At 38.7% G+C, this 22576-nt stretch overlaps 1 protein-coding gene across 1 annotated transcript in view; it reads right to left on the reverse strand.

The window, feature by feature from the left end:
• Positions 1 to 22576, reverse strand: part of LOC150076763 (uncharacterized) — a 408267-nt gene that overhangs the window by 214544 nt on the left and 171147 nt on the right. Inside the window, exons 12-14 of the mRNA XM_090386915.1 lie at positions 11317 to 11348; positions 7859 to 7952; positions 3780 to 3871 (exon numbers count right to left, since the gene is read on the reverse strand). Coding sequence (XP_090243041.1) covers positions 3780 to 3871; positions 7859 to 7952; positions 11317 to 11348 — 218 coding nt within the window. The remainder of the gene's footprint in view (positions 1 to 3779; positions 3872 to 7858; positions 7953 to 11316; positions 11349 to 22576) is intronic.

Below are 22576 nucleotides of genomic sequence, written 5' to 3' on the forward strand. Positions count from 1 at the left end.
AATAAATACAGAAAACAACAACGGCTCCAACACTGAACCCTGGGGTACTCCATTAATAACATTAGTCCACGAAGATCGGTGTCCATTGACCACCACTCTCTGTCTTCTCCCACTCAACTATCCCTATATCCATAGCAGCAATTTGCCTCCAATGCCATACTGCTCCAATTTGTGCAGCAGTCTTCCATCCATGTGCAACAGTATCGAAAGCCTTTCTAAGATCCAAATATATGATATCAAAATTATTCTTTGCATCCAGTTCCTTTGTGACCACATCATAGTATCCAATCAAATTAGTCAGACCAGACTTCCCCTTAACAAACCATGCTGTGTCCAAGCAATAACTGAAGTCTTGTCTTGATGATCCTGCAATGCTTCTTTAACCAGTGCCTCCATTAATTTCCCTGGAATAGAAGTTAAACTAAGGTCTGTAATTACTTGTGTTGCTCTTTAATCCTCCTTTGTGAATTTGGGTCACATTTGCACATCTCCAGTCCATCGGTACCTCCCCTGAGTCCAAGGAAGCTCTCATTATTATGGCTAAGGGTTTGCTTACTTCCTTTGCTGCCTCCTTTAATATAACTGGATAGATCCCATCCACCCCGGGTGCCTTTCTTATGTTTATCTTCAACAATTTCTCCTCCACTTTGCTCTCAGTTATAACGAAATCATCTAGCTCACTGCCGGAGTTTAATTCACCTATGGCATTCCCCTCCCTGAATAACTCCTGATGCGTGAATGCGCAAAATACGAATTTAGTTTGTTGAGCAGGATCATCAATGTTTGGACCATCGATGTCAAGGGAACCAATCTGTTGTTGTTTTGGTTTTTATGAGCATTAGCAATTAAGGCCATATTGCTCCGGGGATATGCGGTGGTCATTCCCTGACCTTTCCGCATCCTCCGTATTTGGTGGGCACGGGCTCGCACCCTGATCTAATCAAGAAGCATGTGCTACGCACTGCTGCTCATGCCCACCTGGCTACGGAGGCACCTAGGACCAATCTGATTCAACCTCTTCCTTCTAGAGTTTACATAAGTAAAGAACTCTTTGCTGTTTTTCTTTGCATTCTTTGCCAAAAGATTTCTTGTAATCTGCCTTTGCCTGCCTAATGTCCTTTTGTGACTTGGTTATAGACCAGCTTATATCTATCATAGGCTTCCATGTCAACTGTTAATTTATATGTATCCCATGCATTTTTCTTCTTTGCCACATGTCTCATTAGTTCATCTGACATCCATTTAGGCCTAAACCTTGAGCAATATTTCTTAGTTTATTTGAAAAGCCTAGTAGCTTCCAAGATTAATTCTTTGAATGCTTCCCGTTTTGAATTTGCTGCTGGTAACATCATCGGTTGATTCCACTGTATAGAATTTAAATAGTGTCTCAGACCACTGTAGTCACCTTTACGAAAGCAAAAACCCTTCCCTTTACCCCTGATAGTAGTTACCTCTTAGAGTAAATCCCACTTCAATCACTGCCACCTAGTGGTTCCTTTATCTTCAGGTTCTTAATGCATGAAGAATCACTACTGATAATCAGATCAAGAGTATTACCCCCTCTAACTGCCTTCTGAACATGCTGCTGTAGAAAACAAATCATCCAATAAATTCAAAAAAGTCTTGTTATTGTGTTATTAGGCCTATAACACACTCCTACTGTCAATTTTGATTTCCCAGTGATTATGTCACACCAAACTGACTCGACACTGTGATGTGCAGCCATGTCAACTGGCTGTACTTCTTGGATTTCGTGTTTTCCACTGAAATGTGCAAAGGCATCTGACATCTCAACAAGAACAGATGGCTAACTATAATAAAAAAATTTACAAGCAGTTGGAAGTGGTTATTGCAAAGGAGGAGGAATTATAATGTAGAATGTAAAATAAAAATTTAAAAAATTTAAATAATAATAAATAAATAAAAAAATAATAATAATAAATAAAAAAAAATTTAAAAAAAAAAAAGAAAAAAAAAATATATATACAGGGTGTCTCAAAAATATTGGTATAAACGTTTAGGGGAGGTAGGTAACATCTAAAGGAATGTGAATCGCGTAGGAACCCATAACCGGAAACATCACGGGAAAGTAGTAGCAGAGGCACAAGGAGCAGAAATGACACAAGACAGTAATTAGTAGCAAACATTTATTTGACATAATATTAACAATGGAGTACAAGATGGATGCATTTCATGATGTTACAACAGATGCTCGAAGGTTCCACCATGAGACGCGATGCATGCGTGACACCAACGCAGCATGGACTGGCGGACACGGTCGAACACACATGGAGTTTCTTTGACAGTAGCAGCAGCAGTGCAGACGAGTCTCACCATGAGATCCATTTCAGTCTCCACAGCCGATTCATACAAGATAGATTTAACGGCCCCCACAGAAAAATCAAGACTCGATAAATCAGGTGAGTGTGGGGGCCAGGCAACGGGTCTACCATGGCTAATCCATCGACGCCCAAAACGCCTGTTCAAATGGTCAGAACACACCTTCTAATGGGCAGGCACCCCGTCATGTTGAAACAAAATGTTGCATCTCACATTTGCTGGAACATCATCAAGTAACCCTGGTAGCACTTGTTCAAGAAAGATCCAATATTTAGCAGAGTTCATGCAGGATGGTAACAGGTATGGGCCGACTAAGCAGTCGCCGACCATACCTGCCCACACATTTATTGCGAAGTGATTTTGTGCCGCATGGGGGCGCACACCGTGTGGGTTGTCGTGAGCCCACACATGAGCATTGTGCTGATTGAATAAGCCTTCCCGAGTGAAATAAGCCTCATCCATGACCAAAACATAGGCTGGAAAATTCAAGTCTTGAACACTTTCTTGGAGAAACCACTGCGCAAAAGCCACACGTGCAGGCTGATCTTGGAGGAGCAGTAACTGAACCCTTTGGAGATGAAAGGGGTGTAAGGAATCGTCATACCAGACACGCTACACTGAAACGAGACACTCCTAAGGCAGAGGCAACGGCACGTGTGCTGGTAGTAGGATTATTCTGGACGGTATTCAACACACTTTCTTCCATGGCGGGAGTTCGCATCGAATGTGGTCTGCCCGCACTACTCCTGTTACCTCTAAATGACCCATAATCGCACAAATTTTGATGCAAATGCGCAAACAAATGGTGGTCCGGTACATGTCCATCTGGGAAGCATTCTCCATAAATTCGCTGAGCGGCTCGTCCATTGCCCTCTGCTAATCCGTACACTAGGTGCATGTTTGCCAGCTCACAGTTCGTATATCGATGCATGCTCTTCATGCGGCCACTACTGCTTGAATGAGTAAACCAGAAATTTTCCCTCTTGCAAACTGATGAACAGCGCTGTCTACTGACTTACGGTGATGTTTCCAGATGGGTTCCTATGCAATTCACATTCCTTTAGATGTTACCTACCTCCCCTAAACGTTTGTACCAATATTTTTGAGACACCCTGTATATATATATATATATATATATATATATATGCATAGTACAGTACTGTATTCCAGTTTTGGGATACCCATATATATATATATATATACAAGAAACAATGCTGAACTATATTTTAAAATAAATTTACATCATTATTACAACCATTCTGTAGATATATAAAGGATCACAAGAGGTAGATAGTGAATTTTTGCATTGTTCTTAAATTTAAGAAAATCAATTTCCAAGCTTCAATTATTTTTTTTATATGCTTCAGATTTTAAGATTAATATCAACATCTGTCTTTAAGAGTAACATTGTTATTAAAGAATAACACAAATTCAATAACCTGTGATAACTTCTGTGCTAATTTCCTATGTACTTTGTCTACAGCTCTGTGCATGAGAATGACTGACTGAGCCTGTTCAACTAATAGCGGACCTACAACAAAAAAAAAGAGAGAAAATTTTATGCACACTACACACAGCAGACTTTCAGAATAATGGCAACTTCAGAGATTTAAGGTGCCATTATTTTGATTTTTCCATTATCTAGAAAGTTTTATTTTTAATATATTTAATGCAGAAATAATGAGGCTAAATAAGAAATAGAAAGATTAAGATTGCAATTTTATTAACTGCACATAAAAAACATAAACATGTTGACGATCCAATGTTATATTCTGCCATTAATACATCCTACCTATGCCCCATTCTATTTTATTTATTATATCAAGTTTAGTCTGCGTGGTAGCACAGTAGTATTGTCACCGTCTTCCCCACACCAGGTGGAAAAGGCCTGGGTTTGAATCCTGTCGATGATGTGAGAAACTTTTATGGGCTTTTTCACTCTGTGGCTAGTTCCCCCCACCCCCAGAAACTGGGGTTTTTCATCCAGTAAAACAGGCAAATTGACCAGAGAACACACAATTTACATAGAAAATACACATGGGTATATATGAATTAACTTTCCAGATGATCCTAATGTAATAGTTTGGATTATATCAAGTTTGTCACTAAGTTTTCTTCTCTGTATGAGGTTTATTAATTTTAGGAATCATTTAATTTTAGTGTATTAATTTTAGTGATGGGTTTTTAATTTAAAATAAATGTAAAACAGCAGTATAATCCATGATATCTGCAGAATTCACATTCAAAATGGCGAACATATACAAATACAGTAATCATGTGACTTGTAATTTTTTTTTTTTTTTTTGGCACTGCAAGACATCTTTGCTGTATGTAAACATCTGATCTCAATGTACCATTAGCTCAAATGTTCCATTATTTGGGGTTCTGTTATTTCGAGAGTTTACTGTACATTATTCTCCAACATGTATTGAGACACTAGATGAAAACAACTGTTCAGAAAAAAAGAAAATTTTAATATTAACTACGATGCCATTGGAACTTTTCCTTTGCAGCACAGAATCTTGAGAGGGAAAATGAAGGGTGTGGCAGCTAGAAACTAGACGATTATAAAAATTGTGATGACAGCCTCTATATACAGATAACAAATTAATTTTAAGAAAATGTGAATGCCTTGTTACGGGTAATTTTAATTTGCCTCTTATTCATTGGAGCAAAAGGAAACTCGCATGGGAGACAATTTTTAAATCAACTAAACAATTGTTATTAATATTATCATTAGAGAATGTACTGACAAGAATATTTTAAAACGGATCATAACCAATGAACCAAACAGTATCAAAGGGCTGACAGTACAGGAACTTAGTAATTACAAAAAGTAATTTCAAAGTTCTATGTTGGACAAAGAACGAAGTTTGTTTGTTATTTGGTTTTTAGGAGCATTAGCAACTGAGGCCACATTGCTCTGGGGATATGTGGTGGTCATTCCCTGACCTTTCCACATCCTCCGTATTTGGTGGGCACGGGCTCGAACCCCGGTCTAATCAAGAAGCGTGTGCTACGCACTGCTGCTCCTGCCCACCTGGCTATGGAGGCACCAAAGAAGAAAGAAGGTGCAATTCTTAGAGGTAAAGGCACAATGCATCCATCTTCAACACGTCCCTCTAAATCACCAGCAAAAATCAAAGGTGAAACAAAATGGTCATTGCAGCCTACAATTATGAGGGCATTATTGCCACTGATCACAAGCCACTTGAAAGGTCAGTAACTGGAGACTACTAAGCATCATTTCTTCATCAGATATTATGCACAAAAATACATTAAAAGCAGCCACAGACTCTGGAAGCTAGTGTGTTCATACTCTATGACAATGCAAGTTTTCACATTACACAGTTTGTACAGCTTGTTTTCAGGCTGTACAAACTGTGTATATTGAAGAATTGAAGTATACCCAAACAATGGGTATACTTCAATTCTTGGACTAATGTTTTCAGCAAAGTTCCCAGGATTCAGTTCTGGGTCCCATTACTGTTTTCAATATTTATTAACAGGCTTTACAATCTGGTCCCCTTCCAATTGAACATTGCGAGTAGTGATTGACAGGCCTAGCCCCTCCTACGTATTGCTTTTTACTTGGTTAGAGTAAATTCCCCTACTGTTTTAAATAGAAAAACAAGTTCCCGATTTTAGAGCAATGAGAGTTTATTCCTCTCTTGCCACTGTTTTAAAATTGGGAACTTGTTTTCTGATTTTAAAACAGCCACCAGGAAGAATAAACACTAATAAAATGGGTACTGAATGCTGAAGAGGTCAGAGCTTCCAATCACTGTGAGGAAAGCGGCAAGTAGGAAGGGCTAGGCCTATCAATTGGTTCTGCAATTTACAGAACCAAAGTCAATTTGCAGCATCTGAAAACTAATTATGGTGTTTAAGGTTTTGAAGGATTAAGTAAACTAAATGTTGATGGCATCCTTAACCTGCTCAGACAACACCCATAAGGAAATATGAGATTCCCTTATGGGAATAAGAATGGTTGCAGGATAGAAGTGCAGAATTATGTTTTCAGCCAAGAGGGTAGCTGATTATTGGAACAATGTCAATCTGGTGTTGTTGAGTTGTTTGAAGAAATTTAAGGAGCAATTAAACAAATTATTCGAGGGGATGGATAAGTAATGTGGGGTGTGTTTTTTTGCTTATTTTTTATTTTTATTTATTTATTTTTTTTGACTGATGATTTATAAGCTTGCTTTTTGCATCACTTGCCAATGCACATATTATGGACTTGCAATCCATTAGCTTAAAAACATGACAATGTAAAAATGTAATGAGAGCACCACAAACAGTTTACACTTCCTCTTTCCTATTACTCTGCAGGAAAACAAAAAATTTTCAACATATCTAGATAAATGCTACCATCTCTTCAAAGGCACAGAATATGGAATGACCAAACATTTTCCATTTCATGCTATATTAAAATTTTTAATGGCAGAGCTCTTTTGCTATGATCTTGGATTATAACTACCTGTGTTTAAAATTACTGGTATGTTCAGCTTACTGGTATCTATCAATACAAATAGGATGCCATGAAATTTTAAGAGCAGCAAATGGCTTTTCTTTCTTCTTCTATTAATTAAATCATGAAACTACACTGTTTTGTTATATTATTTATAACATATTTTTATAGAGTGCTATTGAAGCTTGGTAGAGTTTTTGTTTTTGGAGATTTCGAGTTAAAGGGTAGTTTCGATTTTGGTTCAGCTCGAAGTTGCATATGGTCAAGACAAGTATCTTCTTTCATTAAATCTTATTTCTGGTATACAAGAATCAATTAATAGTGCTAATGTAACTAAGTGAATAATGCCACAAACAAAAAACTTTGGTTCATTCGATTTTGGTTCAGCTCTTGAAGTTGCATATGGTCAAGACAAGTATCTTCTATCATTAAATCTTATTTCTGGTATACAAGAATCAATTAATAGTGCTAATGTAACTAAGTGAATAATGCCACAAACAAAAAACTGCTTGGAAAATAAGGCAGATCACCTCTTTTTTTAAAATAAAAGAGGAACAAGCAGCCAACCGGGCTAGCCAGGTGGGTAAAGTGCCTGCCTAGCAACCCAAAGGTCGGGGGTTCGAATCCAGTCTCGGGCTTGGATCAGAGTAAAATGCAAAAACTTTGGGAGGTGCATTATGGCCACAGAAGCCAATGCACCAACAACTAACAAAAAAAAAAAAAAAAAAAAGGAACAAGCAAAGTGTCAGTGTGAAATAGGTAGTTGTTGTGGTTATTTGGTTTTTAGGAGAATTAGCAACTAAAGCCATATTTCTCCGGGGATATGCGGTGGTCATTCCCTGACCTTTCCGCATCCTCCGTATTTAGTGGATCACGTGCTCAAACCCCGGTCTAATCAAGAAGCGTGTGCTACCACTGCTGCTCCTGTCCACCTGGCTACGGAGGCACCAAATCAGGTAGCATCATGTTTCCTTTTCCTCCCTACCTAGGTTCTGCAGTTACAATATGAAAAGTACGCTCTTTTACAGTTTAAAAACAATTCCTTACCTAATCCATTGCTCAACTCCTTTATCTCTGGGTGAATCAGAATACTTCCAAATACTCGACGAAGATATTCATCTAATACCAAAGTGTTAGCTAGCTGCAAAAGTAAAAATGTTTGTAGATTTATGTATTTTCCATTCATCACAATAAAATTTATTTACTCTTCTTAAAAGTAGTTGAAAATTGAAATTTTTTTTAAGTTAGCATATAAAAAACAACTAATAAATGCTGCCCATTAGGTAATCATCACCCCCACATCAATTTCTTATCTTCCTTTGTGAGGAAGTGAATCCATCTGAAAACAACTCTCTCTCACACATGCACAATACTGTATCATGCTGGTTTAACTTTGTGTTTTATTATTCAACCTAGTATCTTTATAACTGCTAACTTCAGAATCTGTAAAACTTAAGAAGATTATTTAATGCATCATATAGTGCAATTGGAAAATCACATGTCATTATGAAATTCAATAAATGATATTTTAATGTTATTTGTCTCACTTATATGTTCTAAAATATTTAAAGTTTTTTTTTTTTTCTTTGTTCTGTTTTCATTTCAGTTACATAGTACTGGCTATGAAAAACTTTTGCATACCAGGCCCTTTTGACCCAGAATTCGGGGGTGGGGCTGAAAAAATATATATTATTATAACATGAATGTCATATGTTTATATATATTTTTTCGCATTTATATATTTTCACAAATAACAAGCACTGAAATTAAAAGTTATTAAAATAAAAATTATAGTTCTAAAAATAAACCACTGTGTTTGGTATCTAATGCTCCAACAGTTATTTAGGTAAGCTCAAGAACAGTTAGATCTGCTAGATTTCAACATTAAAAGCTGTAATATGCATGGAATTTTTTAAACTGCATGCATAATTTTACAGCAGACAATTCAACTTTCAGGTAGCTCAGTTAGAAAAACTTTGTGATGTTGAGAGACATATTCAGCAAGGACATTGTTCAATTGTGTAAAATTAGCAATTCTGTTACTAATATATTTTTTAAATACATAATTCTGTAGCAGTATCATAAAACAGTGTGTTAAAAAGAAAAATTCAATTCTGTGTTTGGTATTTTACACTTAAGCAAATAAATCCTATATATTTTTTGTCTTTATCTACATCTGGTAAGATCCACACTAAGTTCTTTGGCATGGCCAGAAAAAGATCAGTATTTTCTGACATAAACTAGTTTATGTAGTTTATTCTACATAAACTAGGTCTATTCTACATAACATTAACACGCGACACAGAAACACGTGACACAAAAGCCTACGATAGATACAAGTTGATCTGTAACCAAGTTACAAAGGAGGTTATGCAGGCGAAGGCAGATTACAAGAAATCTTTGGCAAGGGATGCAAAGAAAAACAGCAAAGAGTTCTTTACTTATGTAAACTCTAGAAGGAAGGAGATGAATCAGATTGGTCCACTTGATATCGAGGGGTCAACTGTTGATGATCCTGCTCAGGTAGCTAACAAACTAAATGAATATTTTGCATCGACATTCACACATGAGGAGTTATTCAGCGAGGGGAATGCCAGAGGTGTATTCAACTCTGGCAGTAAGCTAGAGAATCTTGTAATAACTGAGAGTAAAGTGTAGGAGAAATTGTTGAAGATAAACACAAGAAAGGCACCTGGGGTGGATGGGATCTATCCAGTTATATTAAAGGAGGCAGCAAAAGAAGTAAGCAAACCCTTAGCCATAATTATGAGAGCTTCCTTGGACTTAGGGGAAGTACCCATGGACTGGAGATGTGCAAATGTGACCCCAATTCACAAAGGAGGATCAAAGGGCGGCACAAGTAATTATAGACCTGTTAGTTTAACTTCTGTTCCCGGAAAATTAATGGAGGCACTGGTTAAAGAAGCACTGCAGGATCATCTAGACAAGACTTCAGCTCAGACACAGCATGGTTTTGTTAAGGGGAAGCTTTGCCTGACCAATTTGATTGGATACTATGATGCAGTCACAAAAGAACTGGATGCAGGGAATAACTTTGATATTATATACTTGGATCTTAGAAAGGCTTTTGATACTGTTGCACATGGAAGACTGCTGCACAAATTGGAGCAGTGTGGCATTGGAGGCAAATTGCTGCTATGGATAAAGGGGTGGTTGAGGAGGAGAAAACAGAGTGGTAATCAATGGACACTGCTCATCGTGGACTAATGCTATTAGTGGAGTCCCTCAGGGTTCAGTATTGGGTCCATTATTGTTTTCTGTATTTATAAATGATATTGATGATGGTATATCAAGCTTAATGTCCAAGTTTGCAGACGATACGAAGGTTGGCAGGGTTGTCAAGGACACTACTGACACTATGCTACTGCAACAGGATCTGGAAAGGTTGAGCAGATGGGATGAGAGGTGGCAAATGAAATTTAACATTGACAAATGTAAAGTACTACATATGGGAAACAGCAACCCCAGAGCAACGTATCAACTCTGTGGTACTACACTGACAGTGGTAGAGAATGAAAGGGACCTGGGGGTGGTTGTGCAGGCAGATATAAAGTTTTCTGAGCAGTGCAGACAGGTTGCAAGAGTAGCTCATGGTGTATTGTCGATGATATATATAGGAATTTTTCTAGCAGGGATAAGGAGGTGATTATTCCCTTGTATAAGGCAATGGTCAGGCCACCTAGAGTACTGTATACAGGTCTGGAGGCCTAATTTCAAGAAGGATGTAGAGATGCTGGAACAAGTACAGAGAAGGGCAACAAGATTAGTGAATGGAACAAAGGGGTGCTCTTACGAAGAAAGGCTTAGTTTTGCAAATTACAGTGTCTGGAGACTAGGCACCAGCGAGGTGATCTGATAGAGGTGTATAAAGCCTTGAATGGTTTGAGCATGCTCAATGCTGATGGGATTCTTCCTCTTGCTCAGAATAATCACCTGAGAGGGCATAAATTCAAATTGAGGAAAGACAGATGTAGGATAGACGTGAGGAAATTTGCCTTTAGCCAGCGGATGGTTGGTTGGTGGAACAGACTTCCATCCCTTGTCATGGAAGTTGATAGCCTAAATAAGTTTAAGGCTCAGCTGGACAGGTATTTTGAACGAACAAAGGTGAAGTGGAAGTGGTTATTTTTTATTTATTTATTTATTTATTTTTTTTTTTTTTTTGGCTGATGCTGCATAAGCTTGCTTTCTTGCATCAAATGCCTCTACTAATGCTAATGCTAACATGAGAAAAACTGAAGACCTGGTTATGTAGAATATACAAATCCTACATACATATCCAAGGTGGGCACAGATTACCTAACTTATTTAGAGAATATGTTCTTAGAGTAACATTATATAAAAAATTCTTACAAGGAGAAATCAATTTGTTTTTCTCTTACAAGGAGAAATCAACAATAAAACAAAAATAATAAAGAAATGCAAATTATAAGGAAATTTCTTAAAATTATTTAAAGGACAAAATGATAAATATTTGGGCTTACCACTTCTATTTCTTCATCTGATAACTTCCTTCCTAGTTAAATTTATAAAACACAATTATCAATTTCAGGACATAAAACAAATGTTATCATTAGTAATACAAAATATTAACTTCACAAGTCAAATTAGATATAGACAGAAACGTTAGATATAAAATATATATCTAAATGTACATATTAAGTGTTAGAGACAGTGAAAAATGTGTTCACTTGATGACCTTTGTTAAACTGCAAGCTGTATGAAAATTTTATAAATTTCTGCAGGCTAATTTTGTTTTATATATTTTCATTCATATATTCTTTTTATAAGGATTTTTTAAATAAAAATGGTAATTACTAAAACTGTTTATCAGAAATATTACAACTGAAACATAAAAGAGTGGTTCAATAAAGAATCGCCCTCACCTACTTCCACATATCGCAGAGTCATGATATTTTGTGTTTAGCATCATACATGTCTCTCTACTAAAGGTGTAAAATTTCAGCCCTGTATCTTAATTTGTTTTTCTCTTACAGAGCTGAACATGTGATGAAGTAGCATCATGGACAAAGTTGAAGCCAGAGCTGTAATCTGGTATTTGTTCTTGAAGGGGAAATCCCCTAAAGAAATCCACGAGGAGATGACTGCTGTATATAAGGATGAAGCCCCATCCTATGGCATTGTGAAGCACTGGCATAGACAGTTTAGGTGTGGTCGGACATCGGTAGAATCTGAGCCCATTCCAGGTCATCCCCATTCAGCCATTGATGACAACATGATCAGAAAAGTGGAGTCGTTAATCATGGAAGATCGCCGGATATCTGTGCGTGAATTGTCCCAGGATGTGAATTAGTGTGTGCTCTTTGAAACAGTCCTTCATGACCAACTCCATTTATGAAAATTGAGTGCAAGATGGATTCCCCAATTATTAACTGGTTTCCAGAAGGCTGATCAACAACAGAAATCACAACAGTTGTTAGCCCTGTTCCAAAAAAATGAGGAAGACTTTTTCTCTTGTCTAATTACTCAGGATGAAAGTTGGATACACCATTTCGACCCTGAAAGTTAAAAGCAATCCACGGAATAGTGACATCACAGTTCCCCCCCCCACACCCCCAAGAAGGCAAGGGTCCAACCATCAGCAGGAAAGGTCTTTACTGACAGTGTTTTGGGATGAGAAAGGTGTAATAATGACTGATTACCTGCCGAAAGGTCAAACAATTACAGGTGCCCATTATGCCAACCTACTCACAAAATTATGGGAGAAAATCAAAACATGTAGGCATGGCATGCTGTCCAAAAGTGTGAGAATGCTTCAAGACAATGCTCCAGTTCACACTTCTGAAATTGCAACAACACAAGCAGCCACTTTTGGATATGAAATACTGCTCCATCCAGCCTACTCACCTGACCTTGCACCATCAGACTTCTTGTTTCTTCCCTCAAATCATTTCTTCGGTGGCTTTGTAGAGAAGGACTAAAATCTGTGCCAAGAATCAACAGGCTAGCACCTCTGCAGCTAGGTCAAGGTGATTCATTATTAAACCACCCTCGTACACTGTCCAGTAAAAACATTATGACTACTTACCTAATAGTGGTTATGTTCTCCTCCTATTCTTGCCATCAGTACCGCCACCACATGGCAAGGCATAGACTCTATAAGCTTCTAAATACTGTAGGAGATATGTTGTACCATGTCACCAGGATTGTGTCCCATAGATCTGCAACAGTCCGTGGTGGAGGATCCAAACACCACATCTGTCAATCCATGTAATCCCAAAGATGGCGAACCACTCTCAAACAATACTGGCAACACGAGCAGGATGCATTATAAAGGGGTGGACCTGATCAGTCACAATGGATAGGTAGTTTTAACATTCAGTGTGGTTTAGGGGTATGAGGCTCCAAGAGATTTCCAGGAAAATATCTCCCATATCAAAACACTGCTGCCTGCCTTTTTTGTTAGACTAGGATATCAGACTGATTCTTCTTCTTCTTCTTCTTCTTCTTCTTCTCAATTTGTCACCGAACCTTCCATCTGCCATCCAGAGGGCATAGTAGGAAAGTTGATTCTTGCTATGCCCTCTGGATAAAAAAAAAGGTAACTTTTTTTTTTTTAGTCATCAATGGTCCAATGATGCCTTTCAGATGTAAACTTTAGCCATTGCTGAAGATGGGTAGCTGCAATCATGGTCCTTGTACCTTGGTTAGGTGTCTACAATGGCAGCCCACACAGAGGAGGGTTCGTTGAATTGTGGTCTTGTATTGTGTTTGTTTGATCATAGTCACCACTGGTCATATCCTGGTTAGCATCCATGGTCAGCCAATCCATCATTTTCCATCCATTGGCTCACACAAGGTGGGACAGTCACAATAACCATCAATGAGGCAAGGGCACCTGCCATTGGCCTGACTCTGTCCACCATCCACCCACCCTCGGAATACCTTAACTACAGTGATCTGCAAGCAGTCCATAAGATTTGCAGTTTTCATAATACTGCTCTCATCAACCAGTACCAGACAATCATCTTTTTTTTTTTTTTCTTTTTAATTCCGTCTTTGTACAGGCAATATGCCACAAACCTGCCTGCAGTATCACATTTACCAATTCTCATCACAACACATTAGTATTAGTAATGGCTGAATGGTGCAAAAAAGCCTATGGCTTATGCTGCACCAGCCAAAAAAAAAAAAAAAAAAAACTGAACAAAACAATGATAAAAAAACTAAATAAAAAAAAAAAATAATAATTAATAAAAAAAAGGAAATTAAACCTATCATCCTATGCACTTCCCTGACCCGAAGGTACTATCCAGATGACCTTTGAATTTCCCCTAACTGTCAGCCTCTACCACTCATGTAGGCAACTTATTCTAGTAATTTATAACTAACTGGCTAAAATAAAACTTCCTGCAGTCCAATCTAAACATTTCCCCCTGTAACTTGAATTTATGTCCCCTAGTTCTAGCATCATTTATAATCTTGAAAATTTCATCCTCATTCATTTTACTGATGCCTCTCAGAGCCTTAAACACCTCAATCAAATCTCCTCTAAGGTGTCTAGTTTCCAAACTCTGCAACCCACATATTCGAAGTCTTTCTTCATAAGGGCGTCCTTTTGCCGATCTCACCAGGCGAGTGACCCGTCTTTGCACCCTTTCAAGAAGCTTGATATCTTTCTTTAGGTGCGGTCTCCAAACTTAAACACAGTATTCCAAATGTGGTCTAACAAAAGCCTTATATAATGGGATTATCACGTCCCTATCCCTACTTGCAAAAGTTCAATAGATAATCGATAGGACACCATGGGCCTTCCTTGCAACCTGTTTAAAATGCTCAGAGAATTTCATGTCTGACCGTATCGTAACACCCAAGTCCCTTTCCTCCAATACTGGGATTAGTTGAACTCCACCAAGTGAATAAATTATTTTGGGATTACTGTTTCCCAGGTGTAATACCTTACACTTTGTTGGATTAAAGCATAGCTGCCATTTTTCTGACCATTCCTGAAGTCTATCTAGGTCTCTCTGAAGAAGCTCAGCTTGAGAGTGATCATTAACCACTCTACCAATTTTAACATCATCTGCAAATTTAGACATCACACCCTCTATCCCTTCATCGATGAAAATTAAAAACAACAGTGGTCCTAATACTGATCCTTGGGGAACCACACTTCTTACATCAACCCAATCTGAGGAATAGCCATTTATCACAACCCTCTGCCTCCTGCCCTGAAGCCATCCTGCTATCCATCTAAGGATTTTCCCTAGTGATTCCAACCTGTTCCAGCTTATAAAGCAACTGCTCATGTGGGGCTGAGTCAAAAGCTTTGCTGCAATCTAAATAAACAATGTCGAAATTATTCCCTAAATCCAGGTCACTCATGAGTGACCCTTTCGAAACAGTGAACCAGATTTGTTAAACATGATTTTCCCTTTACAAAACCATGCTGAGTATCCTTGAGAATTTCAATTCGATCCAAATGATCCTGAATTCCACCCTTAATCATTGCTTCCATGATTTTCCCTACCACTGAAGTCAGACTGACAGGTCGATAATTTCCAACTTCACTTTTAGAACCACCATTATGTATGGGAGATACATTGGCACTTTTCGAATCCAAGGGAATCTCCCCAGAGTGATGCTCGCATAATTAGCCTCAATGGTTCAATGCACTCACTTGCCGCCTCCCTTAAGATTATGGGGTATATTCCATCAACTCTAGGAATCTTACTGGCCTGTAGGCTTGAAAGTTTTTTCATTAAATAATCTTGCAAAATTTCAATATCATTAATTACATATTTTTCAACTTCGCTCCTACAATTTCCCATTTCCACAAAAGGTTTTTCATTTGTAAATATCGATGCAAAATAACTGTTGAGTTCATCTGCAACGGCAGCTGGTGTATTTAATAATATTGCCTTTCCCTTACATAAAGGTCCAATCTGGTTTGTCCTGCTCTTCTTGGCATTTATATATGTGAAGAATTCCTTATCCCCCCTCTTTGCTCTGTTTGCTAGTGATTTCTCATAAACTGCTTTTGCCTGTCGAACCTTTTCTGTGGCTCTATTACAGATCACCTTGTAGCTGTTATAGGCTTCAGTACTTTTTATTGCTCTGTAACCTTTCCATGTCACCTTTTTCTGCTCAAGTAATGTGGCAACTTCACTATTCATCCAACTTGGAACCCTCCTCGTGGAGTATTTTTTTTAATGGTATATATGCATTCAAGGCATCTGTGATTAATGTTTTAAAAGCATACCAGAGTTCAAATGTATTCATTTTCTGTGCGATATCTACCCAGTTAATAGAGGCCATGTAGTACCTTAAGGCATCGTAATTTCCTTTTCTGAAATTAAAACCCATTCCTTTGCCTTTTACTGCTGCTACCTCTCTCGTCATCATCCACCGTAGAACTCCGTGATCACTTCCTGCTACTGGTTCCTCTACTGTCGGCCCTGTTATGTCATCTGATTCATGAGTGATGATGAAGTCTAGGATATTCTTTTCTCTAGTACTTTCCCCTGACATGTTGATACAAATAACAGTCATCTAGTTGATTTAAAAATTTTGTTCCCCATGTTGAGTTTCCTTCCCACTTTCTCCAATCAATTAGAGGCAAATTGAAATCACCCATAATGGACTGTACTTGTTAACAGGAGAGATTGCTTCTACAGGGATGGGATACACTTAAATAGAAAGGGTGCAAGAATATTTGCTGATGCTATCGAGGCAGTGTTAGGTGGGTCGGAAAACTGCTAGCTTGGGGGGAGACAAAGACCAATAGATTGACAGTAGCCACTGGCAGAGGTGAAAGAGATTCTTGCACTGCTTCTATAAGAATGAGCAGAAGCCTGAAAAACAAGATGCATGATATTTCAGAGACTGCTGGGAGTCATTGCGGTACAAGTAAACACATGGGTTGTGTTAGGGTAGGTAAGAATAGAAACAGGTGCAGGTATACTTGCGTGTACACCAATGCTAGGAGTTTAGTAAATAAATTTGATGAATTTGAGGTATTGCTCAAAACATCAAAAGCAGATATTGTTGGGATATCAGAGACGTGGTGTCACACAGATATAAGGGATGAAGAACTGCAATTTGGGGAGTACAACGTCTTCAGAAAGGATAGACAGGATAGGAAGGGGGGAGGGGTTATGCTATTAGTTAAGAAACACATAAAAACCAAGGAAGTGAAGCCAGTCGACATCGCTGGACAGTGCAGTGTTGAGTCAGTTTGGTGTGACATAAGCATTGGGAGATCAAAATTGAGAGTAGGAGTGTGCTATAGGCCTAATGACTCTGATGAGTATAATAAGAAACTGTACAGGGAAATAGAGTGGGCCAGTAAATCAGAGAGTCTTATAATGGGAGATTTTAATTTCCCAGATATTGACTAGAATTCCGGGGGCTGGTCACTCACACACTAGCAGGGCTTTTGTGGATTTATTGGATGATTGTTTTCTACATCAGCATGTTCGGGAGGCAACTAGAGGGAGTAATACTCTTGATTTGATTATCAGCAGTGATTCTTCATGCATTAAGAATCTGCAGATAAATGAACCACTAGGCGGCAGTGATCACAGTATGCTGAAGTGGGATTTACTCAAAGAGGTAACTACCATTAGGGGTAAAGGGAAGGTTTATTGCTTCCGTAAAGGCGACTACGATGGACTGAGACAGTATTTAAATTCTATACAGTGGGACCAACTGATGATGTTACCAACAGCAAATTCAAAATGGGAAGCATTCAAAGAACTTATCTTGGAAGCTACTAGGCTTTACATACCAACTAAGAAATATTGTTCAAGGTTTAGGCCAAAATGGATGTCAGATGAACTACTGAGGCATATGGCAGAGAAGAAAAATGCATGGGATACTTACAAATTAACACATGACACAGAAGCCTATGATAGATACAAGTTGATATGCAACCAAGTTACAAAGGAGGTTAGGCAGGCGAAGGCCGATTACGAGAAATCCTTGGCAAGGGATGCAAAGAAAAACAGCAAAGAGTTCTTTACTTATGTAAACTCTAGAAGGAAGGGGATGAATCAGATTGGTCCACTTGATATTGATGGGTCAACTGTTGATGATCCTGCTCAGGTAGCTAACAAACTAAATGAATATTTTGCATCGACATTCACACATGAGGAGTTATTCAGCAAGGGGAATGCCAGAGGTGTATTCAACTCTAGCAGTAAGCTACAGAATCTTGAAATAACTGGGAGTAAAGTGGAGGAGAAACTGTTGAAGATAAACACAAGAAAGGCACCCGGGGTGGATGGGATCTATCCAGTTATATTAAAGGAGGCAGCAAAGGAAGTAAGCAAACCCTTAGCCATAATTATGAGGGCTTCCTTAGACTCAGGGGAGGTACCCATAGACTGGAAATGTGCAAATGTGACCCCAATTCACAAAGGAGGATCAAAGGCTGACACAAGTAATTATAGACCTGTGAGCTTAACTTCTGTTCCAGGAAAATTAATGGAGGCACTGGTTAAAGAAGCACTGCAGGATCATCTAGACAAGACTTCAGTTATAGCTCGGACACAGCATGGTTTTGTTAAGGGGAAGTCTTGCCTGACCAATTTGATTGGATACTATGATGCAGTCACAAAAGAACTGGATGCAGGGAATAGATTTGATATTATATACTTGGATCTTAGAAAGGCTTTTGATACTGTTGCACATGGAAGACTGCTACACAAATTGGAGCAGTGTGACATTGGAGGCAAATTGCTGCTATGGATAAAGGGGTGATTGAGAGAGAGAAGACAGAGGGTGGTAATCAATGGACACTGCACATCGTGGACTAATGTTATTAGTGGAGTCCCTCAGGTCTCAGTGATGGGTCCATTATTGTTTTCTGTATTTATAAATGATATTGATGATGGTATATCAAGCTTAATGTCCAAGTTTGCAGACGATACGAAGGTTGGCAGGGTTGTCAAGGACAATACTGACACTATGCTACTGCAACAGGATCTGGAAAGGTTGAGCAGATCGGCTGAGAGGTGGCAAATGAAGTTTAACATTGACAAATGTAAAGTACTACACATGGGAAACAGCAACCCCAGAGCAACGTATCAACTCTGTGGTACTACACTGACAGTGGTAGAGAATGAAAGGGACTTGGGGGTGGTTGTGCAGGCAGATATGAAGTTCTCTGAGCAGTGCAGATGGGCTGCAAGAGTAGCTCATGGAGTATTGACAATGATATACAGGAATATTTCCAGCAGGGATAAGGAAGTGATTATTCCCTTGTATAAGGCAATGGTCAGGCCACACCTAGAGTACTGTATACAGGTTTGGAGGCCTCATTTCAAGAAGGATGTAGAGCTGCTGGAACGAGTACAGAGAAGGGCAACAAGATTAGTGAATGGAACAAAGGGGTGCTCTTACGAAGAAAGGCTTAAGTTTTGCAAATTACAGTGTCTGGAGACTAGGCACCAGCGAGGTGATCTGATAGAGGTGTATAAAGCCTTGAATGGTTTGAGCATGCTCAATGCTGATGGGATTCTTCCTCTAGCTCAGAAAAATCACCTGAGAGGGCATAAATTCAAATTGAGGCAAGACAGATGTAGGATAGACGTGCGGAAATTTGCCTTTAGCCAGCGGGCGGTTGGTTGGTGGAACAGACTTCCATCCCTTGTAGTGGAGGTTGATAGCCTAAATAAGTTTAAGGCTCAGCTGGACAGGTATTTTGAATGAACAGAGGGGTGAAGTGGAAGTGGGTTTTTTTTTTTTTTTTTTGGCTGATGCTGCATAAGCTTGCTTTCTTGCATCAAATGCCTCTACTAATGCTAATGCTAATAATAAGACATTGTCGCTTACATGCCCTTTCCATTTGAATATAGAAGCTTTTGTCATAATCTTTACAATCACCTGGTCTGTAGATTACTCCTACTCACATTATACCTTTGTTTCCAACTATCTCACACCATACAGATTCTATACTAGCATGTGAAATGTCTGAATCTGGGCTACTGTTGCACTCAGGCTGCTTCTGTTAAGAAGCATTACTCCACCACCCCTTCTATCTACCCTATCCTTCCTAAATACATTATACAAGCCGTACTGAAACTCATCATCCCTAATTTCCAGGTGGCACCACGTCTCTGTAAGACCTATTATGTCCGCGTTACTTGTTTTAACCACCAGTTCGAATTCGCTCCATTTATTGAATAACTTCTAACATTACTGTATAAACTATTAAGACTTACAGTTCTTGTATATTTAACAACCCTAACACAACCCTTGAAGTTTTTTAGGCTCTCTTCCCTGGAATTAGCTACCCGCTCACGTGAAATGTTTCTTGCCCCAGAACATCTAGATAATACGTCCAGTTGGAGTAACAGATAATAACGCTTGAGGTATGTGCAAGAGTTACTTTGACCAATATTATCAGATAAACACCTGTCAGTATTACCCACATTCCGCCCAACTAGCAGTTCCCCTGAACCTTTAAGGTATCCTCAATAATACTGGCAAAAACCTTTGCACCACCTTTGTTTAAGTGTATCCCGTCTCTACAAAACAAATTCCTTCTACCTACAAGTGTGGTCCAAGCTGATAGAAATTTCCCCCTAAAGCCTTGCAGAGTCCTTCAAGTCTTGAGTTAATCCACAAGGCTTTTAACATATAATCCCTCCTATCGTGTCTGGGCAGAATTGCAGACACATAGACATTGTGGCCTAGCTCGCAGCATTTCCTCAGCATGGTCCTGTATTTTTCCAACAAATCATCAGATCGTGTATCAGTGCACCAAATTGTAATTTAAGATTGGTGCACTCCTTACATCGATCACAAAGAAAATAATCCCCAGGTGAGCTAGGATTAGTCACCAGGTCGACCTTGGAAAACATTCCACAGGTTCCACAACGGATTAAATCATGACTCACCCATAAATCGCCATCGGCTATTTCTGTGTGAGTCATGATACCCTGTGACGTGTTTAAGGCAGAACTCGTAACTACCATTATAAAATTAAATAAATATCAATGAAAGTTAACTTTAAAAAATTATATCTATAATATTATTAAAATCAATCTGTTACAGGAAAACCTATAACAAAATAATCCAACAAGATCTAAATAAATCAAATATTTAAAAGCACTAACCAACAGTAATCCACTTAACTGAGGAGCCCTGAAGAAGCGCGTCCGCTCACCTCGAATGCCAACACTGGAATGATGTACCATCAGGTGGGAGGAATGGCTGATTGTTTTAACAATCAGCCATTCTTTCCCACCATTAGTCAAAACTATTAGAAATCACCAACAGGAAAAGTCAGGCAACAAGAATAGATGGGCTGAGATAAGGCAACTGAAGTTTAACATTTATAAATGCAAAGTTGTTGTTGTTGTTTTTAGGAGCATTAGCAACTAAGGCCATATTGCTCCGGGAAATGCGGTGGTCATTCCCTGACCTTTCCTCATCCTCCGTATTTGGTGGTGACGGGCTCGACTGGTCTAATCAAGAAGCTTGTGCTACGCATTGCTGCTCCTTCCCACCTGGCTACGGAGGTGCCAAATGCAAAGTACTACATATAGGTAGTAGCAGTCACTCCCAGAGCAACATACCAACAGTGTGGCACTAAACTCAGGGAGTGGAAAATGAGACAGACATGAGGGTAATTGTGCAGTCAGATATAAAGTTCTCTGAATAATGCAGACAGGTTGCCAGGAAAGATCATGGGGTTTTGTCAATAATATACAGCAATTTTAGGCACAATATGGCCTTAGCAGCCCTTTTGCAATTAAACAACAAAACAACAACAGCAATTTTGCTTGCACGAATAAGGAGGCAATTATCCTATTGTATAAGGCAATGGTCAGGCCACACCTTGAGTACTGCATACAGGTCTGGAGGCCTCATTTCAGGAAGGATGTGGGCTGCTGGAATGAATACAGAGAAGGGCAACGAGATTGGTGAGTGGAACAGCAAACCAAGAAAGAGCTTCAGTTCTGCAAATTGCAGTGTCCTGAGACTAGGCACCTGTGAGGTGAAGTGATTGAGGTGTTTAAGGCTTTGAATGGATTGAGCAAGTTCAATGCTGGTGGGATTCTTCCTCTTGCTTGGCACAAATTCAAACTGAGGAAGGATGGTTGCAGAATAGATCAGTAGAAGTTTTGTTTTAGCCAATGGGTGGTTGATTGTTGAAAGAAACTTCCATCTGTTGTTGTGAAAGTTGATAGCCTAAATAAATTCAAGGAAGAACTACACAAAATATTGGAGGGAATGAAAAGATGAAATGGGGGGTGTGTTTTTTTTCCCTTTTTTTTTTAGCTGATGCTATATAAGCTTGCTTTCTTGCATAATTTGCTAATGCTAAAACATTATGATCACCCTTGTAGTCGTAATGTTTTGACTGGACAGTGCATAATTAACACAAATAGAAAAGTAACATAACAAATTATGACTAGAAATCAGATTATGTGAATTTGTACGTGTGCACATTCACACATTAAAAAGAATTTAGGAAAGGAGATTCCAGAAGTATAACTGGGAGTTATGTTCTAAATGGGAGTTAAAGGATCTTATGATAACTGAAAAAGAAATTTCTGAAGTTAAAAGTAAATAAGGCACCTGATCTGATGGAAACTATCTAATTTTATTAAAAGAAGGAACAAAAGAGGTAAGAAAACCATTAGCCATAATTATAAGAGCATCCTTCATTTCAGGGGATATTCCTGATAGACTGAAGATGATTTTAATAGAGTGGTCTCTAAAGTGGGGGCATGCACGAGTGATCCACTGGTTTGCGTGAGGCAATCTGTG

The sequence above is a fragment of the Mastigoproctus giganteus genome, chromosome 12, assembly GCF_048544385.1.
Source record: "Mastigoproctus giganteus isolate SK-2022 chromosome 12, ASM4854438v1, whole genome shotgun sequence".
Classification (NCBI taxonomy): domain Eukaryota; kingdom Metazoa; phylum Arthropoda; class Arachnida; order Uropygi; family Thelyphonidae; genus Mastigoproctus; species Mastigoproctus giganteus.